Genomic DNA, 21,411 nt, shown 5'->3' with positions numbered 1-21,411 from the left:
CAGTAATGGACGCATGTTTTCCAAACTTCTTTAGCTGGAAAGCTCCAGTTTTGTGACTGGCTACAAGTAGCATCAGCTGTTTTCCTTGAAGAGACAGGCTTATTTCATTCATTTTTGAGAAAATGTCTGACGGTATCCAAGTCTGAATATGCACAGGTGGGTCTGTCAGGCCTCTGTCCAGGCAGACTGAAGTTTCCGGTGTGCAGCTGTGTTCTTCGGAGCATTGCAGGAGTGCTCCACGCAGACTCCCTGTTTTGTCACTTCGGACGTTCAGAAGACGTGCTCAAGGGTTCGGGTCAGTGCAGTTACTGCCTTGGCAGCATCACGGACACCCGGAAGTGGCGCTGGCCTTTGAGCTCAGTGCCTGCTGCCGACGAGCGCGGCGGCTCCGGAGCCCGCCGCGCTGTGGGTTTTGCGATGGCCGTGGCTCTGTGATGCGTGTGTGCAGAGAGAACGGCCTCTCACCTTGCGCTCTTCAGATCTGCCTTGGTCCTTCTTGGTTCTTTCCGTTGCTGTGTAATTGAAAATTATCTTGTTTCCACACATGCACATGCAGACAATTGCCAGCACACATATATACATACAGAAGAAACACCCTGTTGAGATCTGACCGGGATGCCACTGACTGTAAGTCGGGAGGAGGAGAATTAATTTCTTTCTGGTATTAAGTTTCCTGATCCCATAAGCACGGACTCTCGCCACTTACAGACGTTCCATGTTTTCCTGTATTATGCCTTTGCAGCTTTAAAAAAAAATTTATTCAGAGTTACTTGACTTTTATTTATGCTATTTCAATGATTTTTTTTTTTTTTAGTTTTCTTCCTTTACCTTTCTTGGTATAGACGTAACTGACATCTCTTTTAACTTGCTGACTGGATATTGCGGGACCCTTCCGCCCATCTGAATGTAGGTCAGACAGATCTTTTGACTTCACTTCTGTCAAGTGGAATCCCCGGTTTTATTTTCAAGATTTGCAATTTGAGGGGCTTCCCTGGTAGCTCAGTGGTAGAGAATCTGCCTTCAAGTGCAGGAGAGACAGGTTCAGTCCCTCATTCGGGAAGAGCCCACATGCCATGGAGCAGCTAAGCCCGTGGCCCGCAACTGCTGAGCCTGTGTCCAGAGCCTGGGAGCCTCGGTTCCGGGAGCCCGCCTGCCCTGGAGCCTGTGTTCCGCAACCAGAGGAGCCCTGCCGTGAGAATGCCGCCCCGCAGCAGAGACCTTAGCTAGGCCTGTGCCAGCGGAGCCGCGGCGGCAGAGGCCGGGCTGAGCCCTGGGCAGTAACTCAGTGGCGGGGAAGCTGAGCCGGCACGGCGAGGGGCGGGTGGCTGAGAGCCTGCCTGCCAGTGCAGGGGCACAGGCTCGGTCCTGGGACGCGGTCTGGGGATGTCACAGACGCCGCAGAGCACCTGAGCCTGTGCGCCACAGCTGCCGAGCCAGTGCTCCCAGCAAGAGAAGCCCCCAAAACGGGAGGCCCGTGCACCGCAAAGAAGGTAGCCTCTCTCCCCAAACTAGAGAAGACCCAGTGTACCCAGAAATAAGTCAGGTTTAAGAAGGAGTGAGGGGGTTGATGCTTCAGGCGCTTCACTGTGCGGGGAGGAGAGGGCGGACCCGCGAGGGACGGTGAGGCTGAGGGGGCCTCGGAAGGGACGCGAGGCAGTGGAGGGGAGAGCTGGGAGTCGGTGAGGGTTTGCCTTTCATTTACATCCTTTTTGTTGCTGTGTAATGTTTGACCTGTGTGTGAGCGTGCACGTAGTGTACGTGTTGTGAGGGACAGTGAGCCCCGGTCAGCACTGGAAGTCGGGCCATCGTGCGCCGCCCTGCGTGTCTTTCTTTCCCTCCCCTTCTGAGATAGCCACGGTCCTCTCATGTTGATCATTCCCTTATTTTCTTAAGCCCTTTAAAAATGCCTGTATGTATGTAATGAGTGTTTTCATAAATTATCTTCACCTGTTTTTGACCCGCATGAAAGCGGTGTGTGTGTGTGGCCTTCGTTTACAAGAGTCCTCACGCTATCTGGGTGGCTGCAGTTTCCCTTTGCACTGATGGAATTAATTCACTCTTCACATACTACAGCTCACATATAATTTAGTGCGTTATGTATTGTGATTTATTCATCAGTAATTTTGTTGAACTGTGGACAAGGGACAGTCTTTTCAATACATTCTTCTGGTACAATTCGATATTCACATGAGAAAGAATGAAACTTGGCCCATGTCTTACACCACTCGGCAACATCAACTCAGAATGGGCCGTAGACTTCAGTGGAAGATCCGAAAGTCTGAAACTCCTAGGAAATAAACCTCCTTGATATGGTCTCAGGAGTGAGTTTTTGGATTTGACATCTAAATCACAAGCAACAAAATGAAAAATAAACAGCTGGGGCCACATAAAGTTAAAGAGCTTCTGCATAGCAAAAGACCACCAAGAAAGTGAAAAAATCTGCAGAATGGAATGACAAACCACATATCTGATCAGGGGTAATACCCAAAATATATCAAGGACTCTATACAACTCAGCAAGAAACCAATCGACCCAGGTGAAAAACGCACGCGGGCGCCTTTGCTGCTGATCCAGCGGCCCAGAGCCTCCTGGTCACGGGTCGTGCTTTCCTGCCTCGTGACTCTGTTGCTGGTTGCGGTGTTGTGCATTGTATGTGGTTGAAGTGCGGGGTCTTTTAAACTGCGTGGGCCTTGGGCAGAGCCCAGTGCCTGAAAGTAGCCTGTCTGAGAGGTGCGGCGGCGGCTCAGCGCCGGCCCTCGCTCCTACTTTGTCAGCGGGAAGCGTTCCTCCCGGATCTCGGCCGAGCCTGCCCTGGCGCAGTGGCCGGCAGGTCAGAAAGGGGCCCGCCCTCATGGGACGCAGTTTGTCACAACCGGGATCAGGGCTGGCAGCGCTCCGCTGATGTGGACAGGCTCACTTGAACGTGAGGACTGAGGAGCCAGCGACAGGAGGCCGATGCAGAGACCCGAGAGGACGCTGCGAGGGTGCCACCTGGTGCGCAGGGGCAGCCCTGCGGGTGGGCGGTGGGTCCAGGGCACACCTGGAACGGGGCTGCTGGGGGCTGCAGCCAGCGGGCTCGCCGGGCCCAGGAGGGGGCCACGGCAGAGGAGCCGTGGTCGCTGGGTGGAGAGCATCGGGTTTGCAGCGGAGAGCTGGTTCAACACCTGCCCCCTCCCGGGGGGGGCATCCTTGCTGAGGCATGGCTGATGGGATTCCTCTGTCACCGGTCACAGGCTCGGTGGGTCACGCTCTGTGTTCAGGGACTGGCGCAGACCTTTGTCCGGGAACCCTTGAAGGTGGGGAGGACTGCAGAGCGTTCCTGAATGTGGGTGACGGTGGGGGCTCTCTGCAGGGGATTCGCCTGACCTCCCGCGCGTCTTAAACACCACCTGCTGCGGCTCGGAGGACGGGTCCCCAGTGTGTGAGCCTGGTCGTGGCACCGTAGCATCGAGGCCCGGGGTCAGCAGTGGCCTTAGCCGGGCGGGCCCCGTGGTGGTCGTGGGTGAGCGTGTGGGCACAGCTGCCAACCCCAGCATGGCCACCCCCCCGCCGCAGCTGCCCGCCCGGCCCTGCCCGTCCGACCGTCACCTCTCCGGGCGTCTTCAGGGCGGGATTGTCTTGTCTCCAGGTATCTCGGTGTCTCATCCGGCTCAGGCCTTCAGGTTGGGGTGGGGGGCAGGGCTGCCTGTCCCGTGTCCTGGTTGCCCCCGCTGCCCCTGTTGCTCGCGGTCTCGCTGTGGCTCTCGGGGGCCCCGGCGTCCTCACGGGCCCGCGGCAGAGGCTCTTGCTCGTAGGAGGTTGTGGTTTTCCTGGACTGAACTGAGATGTGGCACTGGCCTGCCTGCTGGGGACTGTGGCGCCCCGTCCCCACCCTGCCTCCAGAGTCCTCCCAGGGTCTCTCACGCAGCAGGAGCTTTCTCAGGGATTCCTTCGTGACGTCAGGCCCTGCCTCAGCTCGGAGGTGGTTCCTTGCTCCCGCCCCCATGCATGGGGCGTTTGCTTGCACTGGGTCTCCCCAGCTCTGCCGCCAGCGGGGCTTGTCGGGACACTCCACTCAGCCCGCAGGGGCAGGGGCGGGACGACGCAGTCCTCTGGTCTGCAGACCCTCCCGTGGGGCCCTGCTTACGGCAGGGGTGCTGGGTGGAGCTGGCCGCCAGCTGGCTGGCCCTGGGGAAGAGCGTGCGTGCACCTTCCTGCCACCCGTGGGGGCCCACAGCCCTTAGACCGGAGTCCAGGCCCCATCCCGAGGGACAGAGTGGCAGCTGCGTGGGCCCCCGGGACCGTGTTCTGAGGCAGGAGGAGGTGGGGGTGGGGGTCTGTGCAGCGGGCCTGGGGCTGTGGTCTCCGTGCTGGCCAGACTGGGGGTCCAGGTCTGAGCCTGCTTCCCACTTGGTTCCATGGGACAGACTGATTGGCTGCCGGGGGTCTGCAGAGCGTGGGGGCGTCACTTGGGGGCGGTGTCCCCCGGGATAGTGGTGGCAGTCAGGGTGCTGGGGTGGAACTCCTCTCTCTCTCTCTCTTTTTGGTGGAAGGAGAATAGCTTTCCAATATCATGTTGCTTTCTGCCCTGCATCAACTTGACTCAGCCGTCGGTCTACATATGCCCCTCGCTCTGGATTCTCCTCCCACCTGTCTCCCCATCCGACCCCTTTCGGTTGTCAGAGAGCCTTGGTTTGGGAACTGCTCTTTTTAAACGACTGTCCTCGCGTGGTTATGATGTGACTGTCAGAAGGTTAAAGAAGTAATTCGTCCCGGGCGAAATTCTTGAATGTCAAGAGAGGAAGTTTCCTACGCATTGTCAGTTGAAATGTTTTCTTTTTAACGTGCAGGTTTTACATTTTTTCTAAAAGGTGTTTTCCTGAACTTAGTGGCTAATTGGGCCATGAACAGTTAACGTGACGCGTCTGTTCCACTCTCTCTGAAGCAGGGTCAAGACTTCCTTCTCCACACCCCGCTCAGCTCGCAGACAGAGGCTGGCAGTGGTGGGCGGCTCGCCCTAGGCGCTCAGCCGGTGCCCGTGGCCGCCCCCGCGGACCCCGCTTGCGCCTGTGAGGCCTGCAACGAGCGCAGGTACCGCCCGGCTCCCCCTGCTTCCCCGCCCTGAGGGCCGCTGGGAGGGCGGGGGCTCCCCGGGTCAGCGGGAGGTTCGGGTCGCGGGCCCCCCACACATGGGGGTTAAGGGGGCTGCCGCTGCCGGAGGACGGGGAAGAGAGCGGGCCGGGGGCGCGGGGGCTCCCCCGGGCCGGCCGGCCCCGAGGCCCCCTGACTGCTCCGGTGCCTGTGTCCCCAGGGAGCTTTCGGCGGAGGCGGAGCGGGAGCCCCAGCAGCTGCAGAACTACTGGTCGGAGGTGCGCTACACCGTCCGCTGCATCTACCGGCAGGCGGGCACCCCGCTCGCGGACGACCAGGACCAGCCCCTGGTGCCTGACAGGGCGGGGGTGAAGGAGCTGGTGGACAGGTACGCCTCGCCCGGTCCCGGCCCCCCCGCCCCCGGTGCTCAGCGGGCCCTCTGAGGGTCGGCCTCAGGTGCGCAGCGGCGGCAGACGGGCAGGGTCAAGGCTCCGGTTCTGATCCTGCTGGACGCTGGGTACCTGCGGGCTGAAGGTGGACGGATGTGTTCCCGTTGTTCTTAGTGTTCAGGTCGGCAGTAGCGCTCCGTTGGGGCACTGGCTGGCCCCGGGTGGTGGGGAGCGTTTCTCGGGCCCTGCTGCTTTGTTGCCTCGTGGAGGAGAGGCGGTCACGCCCCTGAGGAGGTGAGGGACTCTGGGCTCTGTGGGGTCAGGCGGTGCCTGGGGAGCCAGCTGCTGGCCTGTTGTTTGGGTGTTTCTTGCTGGGAGGGGCTCGGGGTGTGGCTGGAACCTCGTGCACAGTGACAGGACAGGATTTATTCTTACATGGTTTGTACACTGCCCAGTGAAGTGAAGTGAAAGTCGCTCAGTCGTGTCTGACTCTTTGCGCGCCCATGGAGCATACAGTTCACGGATTCTCCAGGCCAGAATCCTGGAGTGGGTAGCCGTTCCCTTCTCCAGGGGCCCTTCCCCAGCCAGGGATTGAACCCAGGTCTGCTGCATTGCAGGCAGGGAAGCCCTGACTCAGCTGCTAAAGAATCCGCCTGCCAGGGCAGGAGACACAGGCAGAGGAGCCTGGTGAGCTACAGGCCACGGGGCCCCCAAGAGTCAGAGCCGATCCATCACAGCGACTGAGGCACCATCACCACCATGGTTCCTGCCACTGTTTCCTCTTTTTAGAGGCATTCCAAATAGTAGCCGTGAACTAAGTGAGTCTCGTTTTGGTCTTTTTCTCCTGTTTTGCTTGCAGTCTCTGAGGCTGTGTAACCTCCTGTTCGCTGTGTATTCTGCAGGTAGGAGAGGTGGCTGGCCATGGACCGTAGGGACTAGTTAGTGATTTGTTGCCCCTGAGATGGCTCTAGGCAGTATACGCCGTATTTAGCAGTTAGGTTTCCTGGTGAGTGTTAGGAAAATCTGTATAACCTGCATGTCAGACCAATCAGCTCAGAGCCGTGGATGCTTAGGAAGAGGCCCGAGCGCTCGGCAGGTAGCCGCGCAGGCGGGGCGTTGTGGTGGACGCTGAGGAGGCGCTCTGCACGCGGCTGAGCCTGGAGGCGGCCGCGCCCTGCTGGAGGCTCGCGCCGTGGCGACGCGCGCCCCGCCCGAGGCCTGCGGCACGTCTGCACGTGTGCTGTGTGTCCCGTGTCTGGTGCTCTCCGTGTCTAGAGGACACTTTGTTGTTGTTGGAAACGCCAGGAAGGGTGTCTGCGGGGCCCGTTTCTGGGGCTCGCGCAGCTGGCGGTGACCTCCCCTGCCCCTCCGGTGGCCCTCGGCGCCCAGCACTCCACCCTGGCTCCCCAGCCTGTGCTCACACCCTGTCCTCACACCCCGCCTGCGTGCTCCAGCCACACCGGCTCTCGTGCCGCCACAGACGGTGCTGGCTTCTGCTTTTCGCTTTGTCTGGAGTGTTTTCCTCACTCAGGTTTCTTTTCTCCCTTCCATCCTTCCCGTTGGGCTTCCCTGGAGGCTCAGTAGTAAAGAATCTGCCTGCCAGTGCAGGAAACTCGGGTTCGATCACTGGGTGGGGAAGAGCCCCTGGAGAAGGGAACAGCAACCCACTCGTGCCTGGAGAATCCCTCGAGCAGAGGAGCCTGGTGGGCTGCAGTCCATCGGGTCACAGAGAGTCAGACACAGCTGAGCGACTTGGCAGCAGCAGCCCTTCGCATTAGACCTCAGAGCCACTGTCTCAGACCATCGGACCTGACCCCAGGGGCCTCCCCCCTCTCCTTGCCCTCCCCTCTTTTGCGTTGTGTTACCCTGCTCCCTGGAGTCACGCTGTGCCTGCGGCCCCGCCGCTGGGACCAGTGTTTGTCGGATGTGCGGCTGGGAGAGCTTCCACAGAGTGTCCATCCTCCTGCCTCAGTCAGAGGACCACGTGGTCATGGTTAAATGTGTAAGAAATGAGATACAGCGCATGTCCAGGTCCCCCAGGCAAAGGGAGCCACGGGGGAGGCACTCGCCCCCGTAAGGTCTGTCCCCGTGTCGTTTGAGTAATCTGTGACCCTCCTTTAAGAGATGAAATGCGTTGTTTCAGAGAGTAGTCTCTGTGCTGGTAGTTAAGATTATGCTTGTTATCCTACATTGAAGAGCTCACGCGTCAACCTGAGCTGACTAGCCACCGTGGGAATCACTCAGCTCTTCCTGTTGGCTGGCCGTGGTTTTAATGAGGCGAAGGGCTCTGTTTCCACTTGGCTCCCGTCTCGCACAGCCGCGGTGGCTTGGTGTGGTGACTCAGAAGTGGGATGCGCTCACTCAGTCATGTCCGGCTCTTTGCGACCCCGGGTGCTGTAGCCCGTCAGCCTCCTCTGTCCATGGAGTTTTCCAGGCAAGAATCCTGAAGTGGGTTGTTGCCGTTGCCTTCTCCCCGGGATCCCCCCGACGTAGGGATCGAACCTGCGTCTCTTGTGTCTCCTGCATTGCAGGCAGACTCTTTACCCACTGAGCTGCCTGGAGGCACAAGTGCCGCGTGCGTGACAGCTCCTCTCTCTTTTGCCCAGCGTGGTGCCCAGCAGGGAGAGGAGCCGTGGTCCAAATCCCGGAGCCGCGTTGCTCTCGGGCTCACTCTCGTGTGCCGAGCCCCCATGGTCCTCCTGGGGACGGGCTGTGCACGGAGCCCGTGGTTGCTGCCCCCGTGTCATCGGTTTCCATCTGGAGGCTGCTCAGAAGTGCACAGTGAAAGCCAGTGGTCTCTTTAACCACAGTCCTGCCAGTTACTGTAGAACAAGTTTGTAAAAGCTGACAGTCTCCACATTAGGAAGGAAGTTTGTGAAACGGATACTTGCTGTTGTGGCCTGATTGGGGGGCGGGTACTGCTTTGTTGTCTGATCTTCAGCTGACACGTTTCATCTCATCACTTAGTGTTTTGGTGGGATAATTTGAAAAGAGACGCTCTGTCTCTTAAGATTCCTCTGACGATGGGAACAGTACCAGCCCGTTTGGACTGGAGACTGAGCTGCTAGGAAGCGGGACAAGCCGCCCTCCGGCCCCGGCAGCTCCTCTGGGATTGTTGCTCCTCAGCTGGCAGCACAGAAGCCAGCGTTTGGGTCTCCTGCGTCCCAGCCCGGCTCCCCTGCACACGCTCTGCCCCTGCTGAGCGTGCAGCGCCCCCTGCCCCACCCCCCATCTGAACGGGTCACCTTGGGTTGACAGGGCAGGGTGCTCAGCGGGCGCCAGTCTCACTGTGTGCCCGAGGAGCTCGGGGCACCCCGCGCATCCGGGGGTGACTGTGGGCAGGCCCTGCAGGTGAGTGTGCCTCTCTCCCATGCAGGCTCTGCGAGCGGGACCCCTACCAGTTGTACCAGCGGCTGGAGCAGCAGGCGCGGGAGTACGTGCTGGAGATGAAGGTCCGGCTCCTGCGGCAGCTGTCGGCTGCATCCAGAGTGAAGCCGCCATCTGGCCTGCAGGGCCCGCCGCAGGCACACCAGTTCATCTCCCTCCTCCTGGAGGAGTACAGCGCCCTGTGCCAGGCCGCACGCACCATCAGCAGCTTCCTCGGCACGCTGGTGAGGCGCCACGTCCGCGGGGGGCCGCAGCCCGTCAAGCCGTCCCCTGCTCGGGCAACGTGTGGGGCGCGGGGGCTGCTTCCCTTCCTTAGGCAACGTGCAGGGGCGCGGGGGGCTGCTTCCTCTTCTCGGGCAATGTGCAGGGGTGTGGGGGCTGCTTCCCCTCCTCGGGCAATGTGCAGGGGTGTGGGGGCTGCTTCCCCTCCTTGGGCAATGTGCAGGGGTGTGGGGGGCTGCTTCCCCTCCTTGGGGGACGTGTGGGGCACGGGGGCTGCTCGCCTCTTTCCCACCCCTCGGGACTTGGCTGCGGCACGGAAGCAGGGGCACCGTGTGGGGGCGTGGGGCCCGGGGGCAGCGTGGGCACAGCGTGAGGGGAGAGAGCAGCTCTTGATGATGGGGCACGTCTCCACAGGGCCGGGCTGCTGTGCTGCGCGCAAGTAGGCTGTGCTGGGGCAGGGCGGGGCGTGGGGGCTGCCCAGCGCTGGACTGAGGAGGGGTTCGTGCTCAGGTGGGATGCCGGCCCCCGTGGGCGTCTTCCAGTCCTGGTGAAGGGGACAGACAGGCCTGCTCTCCCTGGGCCTCTGACCGCCTCGGAGAGGCCGTGGCCGCAGAGGCTGCAGGAGGAGGTGGTGGAGACGCACCTCCTGGGCCCTGGCCTCACTGGCCTCACTGGCCTCGCCGGCCTTGGCACACCTGCTGGCCGGCTTTCTTGGTTTACTAACAGTCTGTGGAGGTGGTCCTCATCACTCACAATTTATTATTAAAAGAAGCTGCTTTCTTAGTGGTAGAACGGTATTTTGAAACAAATACAATCAGTTTCAAAGCTGGTGGTTCTGAAGATTTTGAGCGTTAAGGGTCTCGGTGTGCCTCTGAAGTTGGTGGGCCTCGATAGAAACGAGCCAGTCCTGCAGGTGGTTTCCGGGTCCAGGGGCCGCCTCGAGCCTCACTCCAGTAGAGCCCGCCACTCCTGCGGGGGACGTCCCGCGAGCCCCGAGGGCCACGCTGCCGTGAGAGGAGCGGGCACCTCGGCGTCTGGCTTAATGGAGCGCGCGTGCTTTCTTGTGTCTGCCTTTGTGCTCAGCCTGTCAGGCTGTTGAAGTTTTCAAGAAAATGGGGCCTCACACAGGTCTTCACCCGGGAAGGGGAGGACTATTTTCGTAGACTTCTCAGCCCGTTGTGGGTATTCTTCTTTGAGGCAGTCTACCAGAGCCCAAGCACTTTTTGGTGGCTGGCTGCGAGGTGGGCCTGCAGCTGTCGCCAGTCCGAGGGGACTCTGCTCTGTTGCCGTCTGTGGGGTCACTCAGCCTTCAGGTGGTTTTTGAGCATCAGACCTTGATGGCTTGGGAATCCCTGGCTCACTAAGCGGGTTGCACAGAGCTGCCCGGTGGTCTTCAGTGTCCGGTTAGGCGGCACCGTCCTCGGTGTAGACCAGCCCTGCCGCCGCTGCTGTGGTCCCCTTCAGCAGGGCCTCTACACGTGGAGAAGCTTCCAGGCCCAGGGCCAAGAGTCTGTTTGCCGGAGTTCTGAGTTTTGCTTGAAAGCTCGGGTTTTGTGGTTGGCCACAAGAGGGTCCTCCGCCGCGAGTCCCCTGGCCCGCTCCCTCTCTGCTAGCCACCCTGCTTCTCCAGGGGCAGCGCCCTCTGCAGGCCCAGAGCTGCAGAGCATGTGGACCTCGTCAGGAGGTAGAGGGCATCTGCACAGTGTGACTTTTCTGGAAAGTGTCCTTGTGCCTCCGTTCATCCAGGACATGCCTCCCCGGACTGTAACAGGCAGGCACCCTGAGTCTCCCTTCTCAGGGACAGCAGGGTCTTCACCAGCCAGCTGTTTCTCAAGCTCTGTTAGGACGGGACCGCACATGCCTGCCCTCCTTCCCAGCCCCACGCTCTCTGCGGGAAGGGACAGGTGGGAGTGTTTGGGTGGAGGGGCCGGGCCAGGTCAGCCAGGAGCGCTCCTGCGGCCCCTGGGTGCAGCCGCGCTGTCTCTGCTGCCGCGCCCCTGCCCCTGCCCCCCTCGTAGTTGCTGCAGCAGCTGTGACCGTGCACCCCCACAGGCCCTGCGCCCGGGCCCGGGCAGGCTACCTGGCGTGTGAGTGGGATACCGCGGCCCAAGGCCAGGGTCACCGTGTGGGCTGCAGGGAGTGCTGGTCACCGGGGCGCCTGGCTGTCCCAGGTCGATGAGACTGTGAAACGGGTGTGGGGTCTGCTCTTTCTCTCCCACGCCTCGTCTGGAAGTGTAATTTCAGATCTCAAAAAACGCCAGTGTCTTCCTACAGCAGTCCTCACCTTTGGTCACCTTTAGCTGACGTGCCCGACCCAGAGCTCTGGTTGCGTCCCTGCCAGCATGACTCGGGGCTGCACTCAGACAGCGGGCAGGGCCCGTCCCCTTTTCCCGAAGATGTGCAGCAGCCAGGCTCGCCCACGGCTCCGGGACCCTTGCTCGTCTGGCCGCCGCCTTCGCTCTTTGCCCTCTGTCACGGGGACGGGTTGCAGTCTGGGCCCGGGCCTCTGCCCTGCCCGCTGGGATCCCTGGGAGCTGCGGTATGCGTTGTCTCTATGTCCGAGCTGGTGCAGCACCTGTGCAGAGGGGTCTCTGTGGAGTGTGTGTGTGCCCTCCCACGCCATCTGTGGCTCTGTGCTCACGACAAGCACGTCTTCACACAGCGTGCTTGATTCAGGCTCAGGCCTGGCCTTCGCCCCGCCCAGCTCTCCAGTGTGGGAATGGCTGTGAGAGGCGTGGCATGAGAAGCTGCGTGAAGCGTTTTGGTAAAACACACAGTGAGAACCGACAGTGGAAGCGCGGACAAGGTGAGGGTCCGAGGGTCCCTGCGGAGGCTCTGTGTGGCTCCAGAGTGCACAGAGCGTGTGCGTGCGTCTGTGTGCGCGTGTGCAGCGGGCCCTCGTGCCCTCAGCATCGTGCTGCAGGTGTGTGTGAGTCCAGGAACGGGCGCGGTTCCCCTTCGCTTGCTCTCTCAGCCCCTCCGTCCCCTGCAGGTGAGGGCACAGGGCACTGGGGTGTCCGCAGGTAGATCGTGTCCTGACGTCCCCGGTGTTAGGCCTTCCGCGCGGCTGCGCTAAACAGTGAGCGGGAGCAGGCCAGTCGGCGGGTGGAGTGAGGCGCTGCTCCGGCGGGGACGGGGGTGCCGTGCTCCCTGAAGTCTCTGGGGGCTGTCGGTCGCTCAGAGGAGGACCGTCTCCCCAGGTGCGAGGTGACGTGCCACAGGGAGCGTGCGCTGGCCGACATGCGAGCTCATGCGCGTGTGGTTGCAGCCAGAGCGGGTGCGCGGGCCCCTGTTCTCTCTAGAGGTCACTCGCTCTGATGGCCGGAAGGGTGTTGAGTGTGTAAAGCGGTTGTGGAAAGTAACGGATGAGGTGGCCACGTTCGTCAGGGAGAGGAAGAGCTGACCTCCCCACGAGGTTGCCAGCGCGGAGTTCTCGGTCTGTCAGACTCATCTCAGGCTCTTCTCTGGACAGGCCCGACGTGACCATCCCTGGGCGCCAGAGGGTGGGTACGCAGTTAAGTCGTTTGACTGGGAGGGCTCTTGGTCCGCTCGAAGGACCCGTTGTGAGAGACGCCGTTGGCTGTGCACTGAGCTCTCTCTCCTGCGCCCTCAGCTGTGTGCGTCTTGCTGAGTCAGGAGCAGGCTGCAGGCCCAGGGACTCGCTGCCCCTCGGAGCGTGGTGTCCTGGGCCTGTGTAGAGGGACACGGTTTGTGGGAGGTCAGGGAGAGCGTGCTCTGCCGGTTCTGCGGTGTCTTAATTCAGCGCGTCTTCCCGTCTCTGTCTCATCAACTAGGAAGACGAGCACCTGAAGAAGTTCCAGGTGACGTGGGAGCTGCACAACAAGCATCTCTTTGAGGACCTGGTCTTCTCGGAGCCGCTTCTCCAGAGCAGCCTGCCGGCCCTGGTGTCGCAGATCAGGTAGTCGGCCTTCCCGCGCGCACCCTGGGCACCTCTGCCGGGCAGTTCCTGCCAGGAAAGTGCAGGGCTTAGGAAAGTGCAGGGCTTAGGGAAGTGCAGGGCTTAGGAAAGTGCAGGGCTTAGGGGAGAACGCAGCTTGGGGAGATAGCTCACAACCCAATGAGTAATGCAGTTAAACTCAGAAGAACAAACCCAGGATTAATGCGACTGAGAGTTCACGTCATGGACCCTTCCTGAATAAAGGAAAGCTGCGGTACAAGGCGTTTTAGTTGACAAGACGCGGGTTCTGCTAGGTGGCCGTGGGGTGGTCCCCTCTGTGGCACTTGGGTTGGGGAGGCAGGCGGGCTGATGGGGCGGGGGCGCAGGAGGGGGGCCGGTCGCCTGTCAGGTCTCTCAGACACGCCCCCCGCTGGGCTTCCTCCGGAGCTCCATCAGGTGTGCTGAGCATGGAGTCCCGTACTGTGCTCGGGATCCCTCACTCTGGTAATGGGGAGGAGAGAAGCCCCTGTCTTTATTCCTCACTACTCATGTGCGTTTCCAGAGTCCTGCCTGCTTTTTGATTTGCTGGGGGTTTTTTGTTTTTGTTTTTTTAATACAAATGATCTCAAAAGTTAACTCATTTAAAGAAACTGACCTGACTTAGGAGGTTCTGTGTCTCGGTGGTTTGGTTTGTTTTTTTAATTTGTTCGTTTACTTCTGGCTGCATCTGGTCTTCTTGGCCCTTGGGCTTTCTCCGGCCGCGGTGAGTGGGAGCAGCTCTTCGCTGCAGTGTGCAGGCTTCCCCATCGAGGGGGCGTCTCGTTGCCGAGCACAGGCCCAGGAGTGGTGCGCGCGGGCTTGGTTGCTCTGCGGCATGTGGGGTCTTCCCGGACTCGGCACCGAGCCCATGTCCCTTGCATCGGAGGTGGACTCTTGACCGCTCTGCCATCAGGGAAGGCCTTGTGCCTGTGTTTCTTAAGAGCTTTATTGAGGTCTAGTTCACAATCATATTAATCCACCTTAAAGTGTGTGATTCAGCAGCAGTAATTAATCACATCTTTAATAATAATTGGTCGACCACCACCAGTATTTCCAAAACTTCCCTGTTGCCCCAGATAGACTCCGTCACCATTACATGCTGACCTCTGCTCCTTTTGAGGTGCTCTGGTCTGCAGGCCCCACCCTGCCCACTTCCCCTTGCAGTTGGCCTGTCGAGGAGCCGGCACCGCAGGTCCTGCAGGGCCGCCGGGCTGGGTGCGGCAGCCTGCATGCCCTTGGGGCCCAGCTGGCCCGTCTGTGTGGCCACAGTTGGTGGTCGAGCGGCCGCCCCGCCAGATGTTGCTGCCCTCGGGGGGCCGGGAACCTGCTGCAGCTCCTTAGCTTGTGAGGGTTTCCATAGCTGTGGCCTGACTTGGTCTTTATTTTAAAGCACATATTAATCGCTAAAGGAATGTTTAATTAGGCTTGTAAGTAAACTCACCCAGAGTGGTTTTATGTCGTTTTCCCCTCTCATGTACCACCGCATACTGTTTCACAGAGATGGCGTTCACGGTGGAGTCCACCACCTGTTACGTGGGGTGCAGAGTGAGCGTGGAGAGAATGGCCTGTGTGCTGGACCGTTGATGCTGTCTGACCCTGAGCACACTTCCTGCCGTTGGGGGGCTTGCTGTTCTGTCTGCACTCCAGCCTGTGCCTTCCGGTCGTGCTCTGAGTGCACCCCGCGCCCTCAGAAGTCCAGGAACACCCCGGCCCCCACCCACAGCTGCTTTGCCCTCCCTTGGCTCTGAGCAGGTCTGCAGCGGAGCACAGGAGAGCGCCTCAGGCCTCAGACGGTGCAGAGGAGGCAGGACAGCCCTAGTGGGAGGCGGGTCTGTGGAGGGTGGCGGGGCTGCAGAGGCCCGGGAGGACCTCGTCGCTGCCTCGTGGGCTGCCACGCTCTCCCCTGGGTGCCCGTGTGCTCTGTGGAGCCCGGAGCCGCCTCTGCGAGGCCTGGGGGTCAGGGAGCTGAAGAGCGGTGTGTCCTGGGGCCACACGCAGCCCTAGGAGGGCAGTCCTGGGGTGTGAGCCCTGGCATCGCACGGCCGCCGTGGTTCCAGCTGGCTCCCGGCCCTGCCCTTTGCTGCACAGCTTGCCAGGGACGTGGGTTCCTGCATCTCCCTCCAGAGCGCGGGACCATGCAGATGCTGCAGCCCACAGGACCCTGTCCCCGCGGCTTGTGTCTCCGCACAGTGGTCACCAGCAGGCAGAGGGCGCTGTCTGCACCCGTGGAACCCTGCTCGTTTTCAGTCACGTTGTTTTAATCATAAAATCATTAGGTTGCCATTGCAATCTGAAATTCAGAAATAAAGTTCTGAAAACAGGAAATCATGATGAGAGGTAGTACAGTAAAAAGTCTAGTGTTGCTTCCAGACGTTTTCCCAGCGTCCATGCCTCACCCCGCCCCAGCACACCCACGCGTTTTAAACATGGTGACGTAGCCCTAGCTCTGCTTCGCATGGGAGCATTTCCATCTCAGGTGCGTGTGTGAATGCGTGTGTGTGTATCTGGGTGTAAGCAGGTGGGTGTCTCTCAGAGTCTGTCTGGGAAGCCCCGGGTGGTGTAGTGGCTCTGACCCCAGTGGGCAGCTTCCAGTTCTTCTGTGTAAACAGCACTGATTATTAACCCTGCACACCAGCCTGGGCTCCTGAGCAGTTATAAGTGTCCGTTTGGGTTTAGAAATTCCTTGTTAGGAGGTCTTTATTACCATTATTTTGGCTCAGATGTTGACATGTTCAGAGATTAGGAAAACCAACGGTTTCAAAAGACAGCCTGCCTTGTAAGATGACCTGCCCCCTCCCCCGCGCTCCCAAGTGCCCTCTTCTTCAGAAATCCAGCTGTCTACCTGGGTGTCTGTGTTTTGTTTTCTGTTAATTCTCTCATTTGTCGTTTTACCATCTTAAGATATGATAGAGAATAAATGAAACTGTAATTGTATTTTTTTGAATTGAATTTCCTGTTGTACTTAATGTGAAAGCCTGGCCCAAAGTTTGTATTTCTTATTAAATGTTGTGTTTTCTCTGGCTCAGTGTATCTGAACGGGCCAGAATATACTCTACAAGCCCGCACGTCGTGAACTGCGGCTCTGGACCTTAGTGTTTTTAGAGCAGTGTCTGTCACCGCTCATTTTTTTATCAGGATCTGTTCCTTGTCTGAGCTGCTTCTTTCGGCCAGACTCGGCTCTGGGCGCCTGGCCTATATCTTGCACATGCCCGGCAGCAGGCTTGGGGTGGTGCGGTGGGGGCCCCCGCCGCCTCGGGAGGGGAGGTGCCAGCAGGGCGGTCACAGGCCTCTGTCCGCAGGCTGGGGACCACGACTCACGACGGCTGCTGCGAGGACACGTACAGCGCGCTGCTGCAGCGGTTCCAGCGCTCCGAGGAGGAGCTGCGCGCCGTGGCCGCCGAGTGGCTGCAGTGCCAGAAGAGGATTGACGCCTACGTGGACGAGCAGGTGCGTGCCCGCGGATGCTGGGGGTGGAGGGCCGTGCCGGGGGGCGTGCCCATGGATCCTGGTGGGGGAGGGCCGTGCCGGGGGGCGTGCCCGCGGATGCTGGGGGGCGGGGTTGGGCCGTGCCGGGGGGCGTGCCCACGGATGCTGGGGGGAAGGGCTGTGCCAGGGGCGGGGCGAGGGAGGGGCGCCCGGCCACGCCCGAGCGCTGGGCCACCGCCCAGCCTCCGTGCCGCCTGCGGGGCCTCTGGGAGCCGCTCCGGTCCTCGGGAGCTGTTGGCTGACACTTCCGGTCCAGAGCCTGGGGGCACACGGCCGGAGGTACCCACCGCGCCCCTTGTCCACCCACGCTGCCGCGTCTGAACGGGAGCACAGGCCTGGGCCAGGCGGGTGGGTCCAGCGTGGGGAGGCGGGGCACAGGCTGTCGGCTTGCCGCCGGAGTGGCCTGCCTGCCTCACCCGGGCGAGGGGAGCGGGGAGGCGCTTGACACGGAGCTTTCCCGAGGGGGCGGGGTGAGGGCTGAGGGAAGCAGCGACGGAGCTCAGGGCGTACCTCTGAGGCCGCGGGGAGACGCGCCCTTGGTTCGGGCTGAAGATGTGCGCCGGGCCAGTGTCCGCCTCGGACCGCGAATGCCGCCCGGCCTCTGCTGTGGTCCTTGGTCTCAGCGCTGCCGCCTGAGCCAGGCGAGGGGTTGGACACAGGAAGGGCCGGGCACGTTCCCGGGTCGTCATTTGTTCCAACCTCTCCGTGTTCCGTGGAGTCGCAGGAGTCTCGCGGCCTCCTGTACACAGGCGCTGTCTCGTTTGGGACGTGGGAAAGTTCTCCTCCCCGTCCTCCCCCGCGTGGTCGGTGCTGCTGGCAGTCTTCCAGAGCTCGGCGCCGCTGAGCCGAGTTCGGCTGGGGCGTCTGGTCCTAAGCGGCCACACCCGGGCTCTTCGCAGCCCCTGCGCCCCTAGCATGTGGCCTGTGACGCGCTGCCCACTGTCCTGTGCTTCCCACAGAGGGCAGTGGGGGTTTGGGGTTTTCTTGATGTGACACTCTCTAGCTGTGCTTGTCGCTGACCCCTGAGTTTCAGCCCCCATGGGGGCGGGGCTGGCCACTTTGCCTGGCTGAGGTGCATTTGGCAGATGCTCTGCCCCCCCACTGCCCTCCCTGGACAGCCTTCACCTGGACCTCCAGCAGCTGAGTCGGGCCGAGGGGACCAGCACAGCCTACCGCCTGCATGCTTGCCACCTGCTCCGAGGATTCTGCTCTCTGGGCTGGGGGAGCATGGGGTGTGGGGACCCACCGTGCCTCTCGGCACCAGGGCTGCGAGCGAGTGCGGGGCTCAGCTGTCTGAGGCCAGGTTCCCCCCTCAGGTAGGGCCCCTCCTCCGGGCGCTCTGGACTCCAGAGCCGCATTTGGACACTCTTTAACCCCACAAGCCCCGTGGATGTTCCCCGAGAATCTTCTGGGTCCATGTGGACGGTAGGCTGCTGCCAGGGCAGCGGCGCCCGTCCGTCCGGCACTGTGTGCTGTGGTCCTGGGTGCTGACGTTGGCGGCTCTGCCTCGGCTTCCCTCTCGGTCCTGTGAGAGTCTGCAGTCCTAACAGACCTGCAGGCAGAGATGCTGCCTCCTGGCGAATCCGCCGGGGGGCCGGTCAGGGGCTGAAAGGCTGGCGGCAGAAGCTCACAGGCCATCACTGGGAAGCCTGCGCTGAGGACGGTTGTAGTCAGCCTCCCGGAGTCTGGATGTGAGGGCTGCGGGGTCTCCAGGGCAACGCCGACCAGGCCGGACCTCTGCAGGAGGTGCAGGACAGCCCGAGGACCCCGTGAGCCAACAGGGTGCGTGACCTGGGTGAAGTGGACCAACTCCAGTTGACTGTATAGAGCTTCTCCTTTTTTGGCTGCAAAGAATATAATCAGTCTGATTGCGGTGTTGACCATCTGGTGATGTCCATGTGTAAAGTCTTCTCATATTGTCGGAAGAGGGTGTTTGCTATGACCGAAATGGCTGTCTGAGGAGGCCTTACAAAAAGCTGTGGAAAGAAGAGAAGTGAAAAGCAAAGGAGAAAAGGAAAGGTATACCCATTTGAATGCAGAGATCCAAAGAACATCAAGGAGAGATAAAAAAGCCTTCCTCAGTGATCAGTGCAAAGAAATAGAGGAAAATAATAGAGTGGGAAAACTAGAGATCTCTTCAAGAAAATTAGAGATACCAAGGGAGCATTTCATACAAAGATGAGCTCAATAAAGGACAGAAATGGCATGGACCTAACAGAAGCAGAAGATATTAAGAAGAGGTGGCAAGAATACACAGCAGAACTATTAAAAAAAAGATCTTCACGACCCAGATATTCATGATGGTGTGATCACTCACCTAGAGCCAGACATTCTGGAATGCGAAGTCAGTGGGCCTTAGGAAACATCACTACGAACAAAGCTAGTGGAGGTGATGGAATTCCAGCTGAGCTATTTCAAATCCTAGATGAGATGCTGTGAAAGTGCTGCACTCAATATGTCAGCCAATTTGGAAAACTCAGCAGTGGCCACAGGATTAGAAAAGGTTAGTTTCCATTCCAGTCCCAAAGAAAGGCAATGCCAAAGAATGTTCAAACTACTGCACAATTGCGCTCATCTCACACGCTAGCAAAGTAATGTTCAAAATTATCCAAGCCAGCCTTCAACAGAACGTGAACCGTGAACTTTCAGATGTTCAAGCTAGTTTTAGAAAAGGCAGAGGAACCAGAGATCAAATTGCCAACATCCCCTGGATCATCAAAAAAGCAAGAGTTCCAGAAAACCATCTATTTCTGCTTTATTGATTATGCCAAAGCCTTTGACTGTGTGTATTACAATAAACTGTGGAATATTCTTAAAGAGATAGGAATACCAGATCACCTGGCCTGCCTCTTGAGAAACCTGTATGCAGGTTAGGAAGCAATAGTTAGAATTGGACATGGAACAACAGACTAGTTCCAAATAGATGCCATCCAGCCATCTCATCCTCTGTCGTCCTCTTCTCCTCCCGCCTTCAGTCTTTCCCAGCATCAGGGTCTTTTCAAATGAGTCAGCTCTTCGTATCAGATGGCCAAAGTATTGGAGTTTCAGCTTTAGCATCAGTCCTTCCAGTGAACACTCAGGACTGATTTCCTTAAGGATGGACTGGTTGGTTCTCCTTGCAGTCCAAGGGACTCTCAAGAGTCTTCTCCAATACCACAGTTCCAAAGCATCAATTCTTTGGTGCTCAGCCTGCCTTATGTAAGTCCAACTCTTACATCCAGACATGACTACTGGTAAAACCATCGCTGTGACTACATGGACCTTTATTGGCAAAGTAATGTCTCTACTTTTTAATATGCTGTCTAGGTTGGTCATAGGTTTTCTTCTAAGGAGCAAGTGTCTTTTAATTTCATGGCTTCAGTCACTGTCCACAGTGATTTTTGGAGCCCCCCACAAAAATGAAATCTGTCACTGTTTCCACTTTTACCCCATTTATTTGCTATGAAGTGATGAAACCGGATCCCATGATCTTTGTTTTTTGATTGCTGAGTTTTAAGCCAGCGTTTTCACTCTCCTCTCTCACCTTCATCAAGAGGTTCTTTAGTTCCTCTTCGCTTTCTGCTATTAAAGTGATGTCATTTGCATATCTGAGGTTATTGATGTTTCTCCAAGCAATCTTGATTCCAGCTTTTGCTTCATCCAGCCCAGCATTTCACATGATGTACTCTGCATATAAGTTAAATAAGTAGGGTGACAATATACAGCCTTGACGCACTCCTTTCACAGTTTTGAACCATTAAGCTGTTCCATGTCCAGTTCTAGTGTGCAATTACATTCAGTTCAGTTCAGTTGCTCAGTCGTGTCCGACTCTTTGCAACCCCATGAATTGCAGCACGCCAGGCCTCCCTGTCCATCACCAACTCCCAGAGTTCACTCAGACTCACATCCATCGAGTCCATGATGCCATCCAGCCATCTCATCCTAGGTCATTCCCTTCTCCTCCTGCCCCCAATCCCTCCCAGCATCAGAGTCTTTTCCAGTGAGTCAACTCTTTGCATGAGGTGGCCAAAGTACTGGAGTTTCAGCTTTAGTATCATTCCTTCCAAAGAAATCCCAGGGCTGATCTCCCTTAGAATGAACTGGTTGGATCTCCTTGCAGTCCAAGGGACTCTCAAGAGTCTTCTCCAACACCACAGTTCAAAAGCATCAATTCTTTGGCGCTCAGCTTTCTTCACAGTCCAACTCTCACATCCATACATGACCACTGGAAAAACCATTAGGCTTCCTAATTTTGAGATATTCTTGCATTCCTGTAATTAAACCCTACTAGAGTATATGTTATTGTTTAATCCATTATTAGGTATTTTGTTTAGGATCTTTATTACCATAGCTGTATTCTGAGGTATTACTGAGTTTTCATCTTTCAGGTCCTGTGTGTTTTGTATAAAAGTTATGCTAATCTCATAGAATGAATGGAAAAACTTTCCTTTTTAAAAATTTTTTCAGTTTCAAGAATAGTTCAACTTCACTGTTCCGGAAGGAAAAGGATAGACTGAGGATCCTGCCTTAAAGCTTTGGGAGCTGGTTCATTGTTGCCGGGGGAGGAACAGGGACTCAATGTTTTTTACTGCCTTTTCAATAAACACTGTGTTTATGAGCGTGTTTGGGGATTTCTGCTTCTTAATTGAGTTTTACAAATCGATATTTGCCTGGGAAATTATCCACATCCTCCAGATACAGGGGTGGGCGCACGTTGTGCCCACCGGGCAGTCGACAGCAGTGGGGACTTGACGGCCACAGGACCGTTCGTTCCCTCCCTCAGGCTTCAGGCTGCAGAGAGCCCCGGCTCTGCCCACGGCCTCGCCCCGGCTGTGCCCACGGCCTCCCCCGAGCTCTGCCCACGGCCTCGCCCGGCTCTGCCCACGGCCTCCCCCGAGCTCTGCCCACGGCCTCGCCCGGCTCTGCCCACGGCCTCCCCCG

At 58.6% G+C, this 21,411-nt stretch overlaps 1 protein-coding gene across 1 annotated transcript in view; it reads left to right on the top strand.

Moving 5' to 3' along the window:
• Positions 1 to 21,411, top strand: part of FAM193A (family with sequence similarity 193 member A) — an 82,291-nt gene that overhangs the window by 17,248 nt on the left and 43,632 nt on the right. Inside the window, exons 2-6 of the mRNA XM_040237674.1 lie at positions 4,928 to 5,070; positions 5,291 to 5,458; positions 8,836 to 9,070; positions 12,863 to 12,987; positions 16,305 to 16,452. Coding sequence (XP_040093608.1) covers positions 4,928 to 5,070; positions 5,291 to 5,458; positions 8,836 to 9,070; positions 12,863 to 12,987; positions 16,305 to 16,452 — 819 coding nt within the window. The remainder of the gene's footprint in view (positions 1 to 4,927; positions 5,071 to 5,290; positions 5,459 to 8,835; positions 9,071 to 12,862; positions 12,988 to 16,304; positions 16,453 to 21,411) is intronic.

This window comes from Oryx dammah, unplaced genomic scaffold, assembly GCF_014754425.2.
Source record: "Oryx dammah isolate SB20612 unplaced genomic scaffold, SCBI_Odam_1.1 HiC_scaffold_3, whole genome shotgun sequence".
In the NCBI taxonomy this organism is placed as follows: Eukaryota; Metazoa; Chordata; class Mammalia; order Artiodactyla; family Bovidae; genus Oryx; species Oryx dammah.
Note: the sequence above shows the minus strand (reverse complement) of the source record. Positions and strands in the feature narration are given on the sequence as shown.